Consider the following 9,465-nt stretch of genomic DNA (forward strand, 5'->3'; position numbering starts at 1 on the left):
ACTGCCGTCGTGTCGTCGGAACGCACGGCCGCGGGCGCAGGCCGCGGTGGCGGATGCGTGGACGCACCCATGTTACAATGCAACTCAGTTAAAAGTTCAAACAGCTTGTCCACTTTATCTGCTGGTGAAAGGCTATGCGGCACGGTAGGCGTCGGGTACGCGCTCGGCGCGAACGATCAAGTGAAGTCGCCGAGGTCGAAAGCTGTTGAAGCCGGCGCTGGCTGGAGAGATGCCGCCATTGCGCTGGAATGGAACTGGGCTGGACCAGTTGACGGTACAGCGGACCCGCTGCTGACGACGTTGGCCGGTGACGACGCAGCGGGCGGCGACGCTGAGCGGCGCGGGCGATACACTGACGACGACGTGCGAGTCGGCACTGGCGGCGTTGGCGCCGCACATGCTGACACCTCCGGTGGAGCTGCCAGTGCTGGCAACTCCGCACTTGTCACCGCTGGCGTCGACGTACACTCGGTCGCTGGCGTGGACACGGCCGCCAGCGCTGGCGTCACCTCTGCAGCCTCCGCCAAAATCACCGCGGTCTGCGATGAAGACACGGGCCCGCCAGACACGGCGCCACGTGAGGTCGGCGCCGTCGCCTGCCCCATGGGACATGCTGAAGCGGATGTGAACTACGGCGTCGGCGACGGCGCGAGCGGGTTGGACGTGGGCGGCGAAGCCGCCGCCTTCCGCTTCTTCGGGCGGGCGCCAGACGGGTCCACGTTGGAGGCGGGGCCGACTCGCTTCACTTACCGGCTCGCCACCCGAAGCGCACACGCGGCTCGCTTCGCGCGAAGACGGGATCTCGAACGGTCGGGCGGTGCCATTTCGGTCGCGGGCGGCGCGGCGTCGTCTTCGACCACGATCACGTCCTGGCTGGGGTCACCGGCTAACGGGGCTCAGCGCGCTGCGGTGGTCGAGCTGGCACGGGCTCGAGGGACGACGGGGACCGCTGCCTGTCGGACGCTGGTGGTGCTGGCGACGTCAAAGGCGTCGAGGACGACACCAACGGCGCGGCCGGGGGAGAAGCAAGCTGCGGCACTGACGGCTGCTCGCGGGTACCCGGTGTGGCTGGCTCGTGAGGCGCGGTCGTCGGAGAGGTGGAGGGCGACGTCTGCCCAATTGTGGGGCGAAGCGAGGGGGACTGGGTCATCACGGCGCTGGGCATTTTTTGCTGGAAGCTCGAATAGCGTACTAAGTGGCTCACGGGAGTGCGCAGTACTGATCTGTGCGGCGCGGCGGAGGCCTTTCCTCGGCATCGGCCTCACTGAATTGAATTACCTCCTCATTGCGCAAACTAATATTCTCGACAGTGCATGTACCGAGAAACCCAACATCTGAAGTATCGAATTGTGAACGACATCGCATACCTGAAATATTCGCGCTACCCATGGTGCTATCTGCCGACAGCAAAATTATGCAAAACCGAGCAAGGCGTAAACAGGGCTTCGTGGACGGACAGAAGGGGGTGTCGGCCTAGAATCGGCGCGATCAGCTGCAGCAGCAGGACTAGGGTGACTGCCGGGTCGCGCTGAAGGGAGAGGGGGGTCAGGAGTTAGTATGGGTTTGCAGGATCGGAGATGTGCCCATGGACGAGCGCTCATAGTCAGTGTGGAGTAACACATCCTGTCCGACCGCCGGTACCCTCACCACAGGAAAGGCCTAGGGTACGAAAGTGTTGTTCGAAAACGTATCCTGGCTACAGCCTGCACTGGCTCCGTTCAAGACGCTGGATCAAGACAAAATGACCGCCAAAAAAAACATGACCCCGTACACCAAGCTGTGGTCTTGAGTTTTGGCTACGAAGTGAGATAGGCCTAACGGTATCGGTGTTTTGCGAGAAAGGTGACCGAGGTCTCCTATTGGCTACACACACTTACCGGGCCGGAGTGACGAAAACTAGTTTGTGACTGCGGGGCTCGGCGGGTCCCAATAACGTCCCACCGATTTCTTCAGATAGTCATAGTGGATAAACTTGTTGCATTATATTAGGAATCCGGACAGAAGATGAAACATCATCTGATTGTATGATCATACCGAAAGCTCGGTCAACATTAGATATTTGTATAGACAGTAGGAAGCAGTTATAGTATAGGCCATACAGTCTCTACCTATCAAATCAGAGCAAAATATTTCCCCCAAGCCCCACAGGGTCAAGTTCGTCTACGGTGAGTCTATCTAGCTTAGCGGTAGGGTCTGGCCACGCTCGGTCGACGAGCGGTATATCTGCCGGTTAACTTCAGATACGCTGACCGGGATATTACCCTAGCAAGGCCCAGCGTGAGTAGTGGCCGAGTGTTGGGAGGTAGAGTGTCCTCCTTGTACGTTTGTACGTTGTCCTGAGTGCGTGGCATGCCCCCCCCCCAAATGTACTTGGCTTTTGGCCGATGTTTCACCTCGGCACCTCTGTAAAAGGCCTTGCCAACCCGATATCCTTACTTTCTGAGGGGCTACACTAGGTTTAGCGCGAAAGCGTTTATATTTACGCTCCCCAGCCGTTGATCGTGGTTGGCGGTGTCTTTGTGTGGGCTCCACCAACCTGACCGATAATTCGACACGAATCCAGCCGGTGTAAGGGATCGGACCTGGTCGCCAGGTTTAATCCCAGCAATCTTCGCTGACCTTTCGAGGGAAGCGTGCGTTGTTGGTAGGACTTGTCGCGTTTGTTGAGGCTGAGGGGACGAGGACTCCTAAAATAATGAATTAAACACGACCCAGACCATTCCTGCCACACTTGCTGTACCGTTTTGAAGGATCTCACCATATTTTATGTAAGACATAATAAAGCGGCCCGTGAAATTGTATCCGGCGAGACCGAAGCATCCTAAGCACCACCCCCAATTAACTGTGAGGCGACCAAACGGGCTGTCAGCGGTGATGTTTCCGCTAACATCTTTGTCTTTAATGCAGCAGCGAACCAATCGAATTCATTGGTGTGAAAAAGGGTGCGCCCACAACGTGTTTGAATGATGTACTTCGCGCAGAAACACTTGTAGGACAACAATGCGAAGGTACAGCAACAAATATAAGAATACCTCCCGTTGAGACGTGTCGAGCTGGTGTAATTGTGTACGCTTCCGTGAAGGCTTCGAGGAAGGAAAATACATCTCGCTGCCAACAGTCTGGCGGCACGAGAACACAACGTTTTAAGACGCTGATCCGGGGGAAAGCCAGCAACGGATCGCATGGCATCTCGCGGTAAAGCCGTAAAGTAACATCCTTCCATGGTACCAGCATTCCACAAAACTACGCATCTAATCTGTGACTGTAACGGGGTTACAGACACAAGTGGCTACAGACTACTCGTGGTTCTAACAGATAGATGTCTGTTAGAAGTTTGGATACTGCCTCACCTTCGTGTGAGGTACATCAATGGCTACATTGAAGTGGACCATCACGATGAGTGGTCTACACATGCCCAAAGATCCTACTGGTAGAAAGCAGCATCTTTCCACCAATCAGTAGCGTGTATAATGGCGGGGATCTGCCAGCTGCTGGTAATCCCTTTGATAGACGATATTACATTGAGGAGGAAGACCGATTTAAAATCGATTCAGTTCTGATCTTTACCCTAGTTAGTTACTTGGTGTCTTTATTTGATTTAAATTATACTCGTGGACTCGAGTATAATTCATTCGAATTAAAACTAAACTAACGCTTCCTCATACACGTAGCGAACATGTAAGCTGTAGTAGTGAGCGAAAGTAGGCCCACTTCAGATACTCTGTCACCCCATTCAGGTCAGCCATGCAGGAGCCCGATCCTCATGCAGCTTGTATCTTACCCTTGGAGTGCAAGCCAAGAGCGTTGAATGCTTCCATGACAGCGTCATCATGTGCGCGATATGGCATTGGGAGGGTTGCTACTGTCCCTGACTTAAGCACTTTAATGTCATACCACTGCTTAGCCTCCAAAGAATTTGGTACAGGTTCCAGGTAAACACTCCATCGGAAAAATAAGTACATTCCAAGAGCACCTACAGGACGCACCTCCACACTGCGATGCTTAATATACTATCCAAACTCTCGGCGCCCATATTGGCTTGTTTTTTTTCTGGTCCATGAGCATTACAAGCGCTCGGTATTCCAAGTAGCCCTCATGCTCGACTTTCCGCTGAACAGGTCGGACAGCTCCAAACTGCGCGCAGATTCTCCTCCCAAGAAGCAAACGTGACACAAGATATGACTCATCCGTTACGTTGGTCGCTTCCAGTGTTCAAATTCATGAAGTATCGTGTAATTTCAACAAGGTAATCTGCTGTCTAGCATATAGCCGACTCCATGATCTACGTAGACTCGCTTGTTCTTTTCATGTTTGTCGCGCTTTAGAGTTGACGATAGTACCTTGATACGATTATTGTGTGGGTGTGGGTGTGCATTGGCATACCCATTTTGCCGATCGCAGTATATAGTTGGTATTGCACTCATTTACATCTCCACAGTTGCGACGCCTACCTTGCGTGTCGAATTTTTAGCTCGAACGGCTCGATCAACCACCTCTTCTTGAAGAAAGAGATGCGTTTTGGCCGCAGTGATCTGGTAGAGTGTAGTTTCATGGAAACCGTTAAGATCACACCACACCACATTGATTTACGTGTATGCGAGACTCGTGTTAGCTGGTCGTATATCTCGGCACCGGTCCAGTGTTGCATGAGCACTCTCTTCTAGCTCGATCTGTAGCCCCGATGGCTTCATTGCGCAAACAATGATTTTTGAATTTATAGCTGCGCCACGGCGTTTTTGCTATATATGACGGCTTGCCGACAGGAAGGTACGCCGTCGCTCAAATATAGTGCACCCAACTATAGCAACCCCTACCGAGATAACCTCTCACTATATGTGCTTTGTTCAAATACAAATCCCAAGTGTGTGATATTCTTACTTATGAGAAAGCAAAATGCAAATATTTTATTCCAGCTGTATTCCTGATAAACAAAAATATGTAAATATTTGTTGTGTCATGCTTACGTATCAGTACCAGGTGAAAATACTTCACGTCCACTCGTACCTCAACGGCTTTGCGACGGCCCGGGTCACCAAAACAACCCGTCTTCGCAAATCCGATTAGGATACATAAGTACATGTATTCAGATGAAATTCCGTGGGTATCCTCACGAAGTACTAGGCAGAGTGCAGGCACATGCGGCTTGGCCGCCACGATCTTTTCATCAGTCCCGTGGTGGACGAGTTGGCTGCTGTGGCTGAATGCTACCATGCCCTCGGCATGGGCGTGCTCAGCACCACTCCACCCAGAGTCCAGCGATTTGTACGTCGCTAGAAACTGCAGCACGGCATCTTCTCCTAGACGATTGGGAGTGCCCACACGTATACGAGTAGATGTGCGTCTGCTTGGTGTAGTCTGTTGCGGCATCCGCATCTGCTGTCTGCTGTGATATCTTTCCGCTCATAACGGTGTTGTTGAGTGGAGCTGAGACTCCTCGCAGTGGGCAGCCGGCAGAAGAGCCGGTTTGCCGGTTATAGAGCGGAAAACGCATGTGAGAGGCAAAGCCTCGAACACCTGTCTTACATGTCAGCAAGTTCTAGGGGAGTTCAGCTTTGAACTCTTATCTATGAACATAAGGCAGGGAGAACCTGCCAACCAACTGTTAGTGCGATGAGGATATGAAGTAAAGGAAGCGGATCCGCCCGAGGACGAGCTCACTTCCTCTTTTGCTTCAGACTGAGCACGTCTTGAGAATAACTATAGGACTAGATGAATAAAGGGATAATAAAATTACTGTGAGCTTTAACCAGTAGTTTAAGAGTTAATTCAAACTGGTGTCTGGGAATTGTCGATCAAGTATCTGAAGAAGCACCAGGGAAATTGTGGCAGATGCTGGACAAGGTGGCGCTCGCTCTCGAATACCTCCACGAACGTGGAGTCGTCCACGCCCAGGTGAAGCCCGACAACACTCGAGTTGGGAACGATGAAATAGCGAAGCTTACCGGATTTGAGTGCAGTATGACGACTAAGGAACTTGCGAGTGTTGACTCGATTCCAGTACGTCGGGACTTCAGGTGGCACGCTCCACAGCGTTTTAGAGAGTCCAAACCATCAGCTGCCTCGGACGTTTTCTCTCATCCTGCATTACCGTCGCTATTAGCGGAGAACCGCCTTATGGCGGGGGGGGGGGACTAACTGACTTGGAAGCTCGGGAGCAGAGGGAGCAGCACATAATGTCTTCGCGCCCTGTGAATTTCTCTCACAAGCAATGGCGTTTGGTGATGGATATGTACCAGTTCGATCCAAGCAATCGAATTCAGCTCAGCGAAGGGGTCTCCCGTCTTGCCGGCTTCGTAGATAGGGAGTGCACCACAACTCCAAAGCGATATCGCCAATGAGTTGCTGAGTGTTCCGTTTGGCGTGAAGAGCGATAAAAGGTACTATCGGGTTGAAATTGTACCTCAAACTTTAGGACGTAGAACTCAGCCCATGGTGTGCACGATCCACCCGTGAGCGATTCCGCAGCACGAACTGTTCTATGACGAGCGCGAGCGTCGGGAAAGCACCAAACATATGCTCCGTTTTATGGGAAAACGATTGGGAGCGGAAGTCATTCTCGCGCATGTTCGCGGTAATGGTGATGGAACGAACGTTGATATCGATCGCATCGCCGAGACCTGTTTATCTCTGAAGCATTATCACTTGCAGCAGTTGAACGGCGTAGCACACGTTGGACACCGCAAACTTTCGTCTGTGAATACCCTGAGAGGGGAAACTTGAGCTCGTTCCTGATGACACACCCTGATCAAGTCTGGCAAAATTTTTGGCGGCGGACGGGAATCTTTTGAATTTGTCATTTTCATTGAATCCGTCATTTTCTCATTTGACAAACAAATCGATGAAGCTGTCGCGGGTGAGGTCCCTGAACGGAGCTCACTGTCAGATTTCTTGGTTATTTCTTTTCTTCAAAGCCGTCTCCTAGGGTTCACCAACCACCAATGGGAACTCCTCGAAAAAATGTACTGGAAAGATTTTGAGAGTGGGCCAACAATACCTAGCGTTGTGAACCATCTTGCGCGGTTTGGAATGAGGTGATGACAACACCCGATGATATTGCAGCACAGATACGTGGACACCCAGATCGACGAGCCAAGTTATGCGCGGTGATGTTTAATAAGATCGTCGATGTGGGAAAGGAGTACACGGGGCTTGTAATTGACAGCTTTCAAGACGTCGATGCCGATACCCTGTCGCACATACCTTCGGGTGATCTGGAGAAGGCACTGGCAGCCTATTTGCCATCGTCGGTCATTGTTGATGAGAGCAGCATAACAATGTTTGCATTGGTGCCTGACGTACCGATGCAGTGGCAAATTAAACAAGCTGACCTTCGATAACTTGAGAGAATGGGCACGGGGTATTTGCTGACGAATCCCGCGGTGAATGGAAGGGAACTTGTGTTGCCGTTACACAGCTGTTGTCGGACTCGGATGCAAGAGCATCGTTCGAAAGGAGGTGAATTTAGGATATCTTCTCAACCATCCTCACACAATCGATTTGTTTGGGGCTAGCAATGGGGACGAGGTTTTTATCTATGCGACTTCGCGTCCAACCACCAATTCGGTGAGTACTTGAGAAAGCAGACTCAGAAACACGAAATCTGTCGCGTCTTGTACGGATCGGCACTTCGCCTGCAAGCTATCCACACTAGAGGAAATATTTATTTGAATCTAAAATGCAACAGCATCCTAATAATGGAGACTGGGCTAGCAAAGGCAGACTTCGGATTAAGTTCCCACTACGAGGAAGGCACGATTGGTTGCGTGGATGGTGCGGTTGTGGTGGAAATCTCCTGAACAACTGCGTGGGAAGCGAGTGACGATCGTCGCAACGAATATTTGCTCCTTCGCTATGTGTATTATTGAAGCTATCACGTGCGAGTGTCTCTACACCGATGCTCAAGATGGCTACGTGAAAATGCAGATCCTCAACGGCGAACTTCCTAGACGTCCACCCGCATTTAAAGGAAAGGGGACTGCGTGGGAACTCGTGAAAGTGATGTGGTGCCCAAACCCCGAGGAACGACTCAGCCTCAATTTTGCCATCCAAGTTCTCGAGTTACTTGCGAGGCGGTCTAGTCCTGGGAGCATGAAGACGCATCTCCGACCAACGGATACTTTGACAAAAATGGAAGAAAACTAAACGTGTATACATACGTTTCTCGTTCTTCCCTTATTCTCTACCCAGTAGCCGTTAGGTGCTTGTAAGCGGTCCCACCAGCACGATGGTTTCATGTTGAGATCCACTCGACACCTCAGATGTCCGAGGCAGTGAAGTTTGCAAGCACCGGAGTGTTGTCCAGCCCGATGAAAGGAGCTGTGACCACCGCTAGCGTCCAAGATCAGCCAGAAGCGACTTAGACCATGCATCCCAGCTCCCAACTACCACCGAAAGAGTTTCTCGATTTTGACGGCACGACGGTTTTTCGCGCCATCTCCCTCCCCGATGTATCGGTACTCTCTGACACTAAAGAGTGGGAAGTTTCGCATCTGGCTGGAGAATTGTGGTACCAAAATGCAGTGGTGGGTGGGGCTTGCGCGTACAGATTCTTGACGTATGAATAGCTAACACCCTTCGTTATTGTTATTTAAATGCAGGTGCACGATGGGCTGAGTCTCCAGGACTATGTTGTCGCCACCAACGTGATTCCAGATACCATAGCATCAGACTACGTCGAGGTGCACTACAAAACTGCAATAACAACATACAATTCCCATCGGATGTGCAGACTTAACACCGTATAATGGTTGATAGTTCTTTCGCGAGTTACTGGACACTGCTGCTGACGACGTGGCCAACATCCCAGGCACTTTCCAGCGCAGCCAAGATGAGGCTGGCGCTGGCTATGAACGTTCAGGTGCTGCGAAAGTCGCGAGTGGCGACGTACACGTTTGCAATTGAAGAAATCTCGGTAGAGCGGATTGACGTTTTGGAGTCGAAGTTGCGCGAACTGCAGGACAAGGTGGACACGCTTGGAGGAGCGACGAGGAGCTTGCTACGCGCCACCGTTCTACTGTTGAGAGACTGGAAAAGGACGTGAAAAGGTTGCAGAAGAGCTTAAACGGTAATGATCTGCACGTGCAAGAGCAGAAGCAACACCAAATCATCAGTTGAGTTCGCGCACAGAGAGCCTGGGTCGCCGCCTGCATACTTACCAGGTTGCGTAAGCGTTGGCTCCAGCACGCCACAGCCAACCAATGCATGTTTCAGACTGCGCGCCACGAGGGCGCCCTTGGGTAAATGGATATCACCGAACAAAGCGATAACCATATCAATTCAGTTTCCAATTTACCTTCAAAGCAACAAGCACAACCAAACGCCTTACATAAACGGTTGTGATAATGTGATCTCGCAGCTCAAAGAGGAAGTGAAGGCGCTGCATCTAGCCCAAGAGAGCCCCATCATCGTCCCAGTCGTAGCCACAACTAAAGCGCTGGGCGATTTAATTTGCTGGAGAAACGCTGC

General features: G+C 51.6%; 1 protein-coding gene across 1 annotated transcript; it reads left to right on the forward strand.

Annotated features, from left to right (window-relative positions):
• Nucleotides 1-69: 69 nt before the first annotated feature.
• Nucleotides 70-9,040, forward strand: IUM83_19824 (uncharacterized protein; the record flags this gene model as incomplete). The annotated part of the gene is made up of 2 exons (XM_067944892.1): nt 70-1,097; nt 8,755-9,040. 2 exons carry the CDS (start codon nt 70-72, stop codon nt 9,038-9,040), a joined length of 1,314 nt encoding a protein of 437 aa, XP_067781304.1.
• Between the last annotated feature and the right edge of the window lie 425 nt (nt 9,041-9,465).

Source organism: Phytophthora cinnamomi, assembly GCF_018691715.1.
Source record: "Phytophthora cinnamomi strain GKB4 chromosome Unknown Contig118, whole genome shotgun sequence".
In the NCBI taxonomy this organism is placed as follows: Eukaryota; Oomycota; class Peronosporomycetes; order Peronosporales; family Peronosporaceae; genus Phytophthora; species Phytophthora cinnamomi.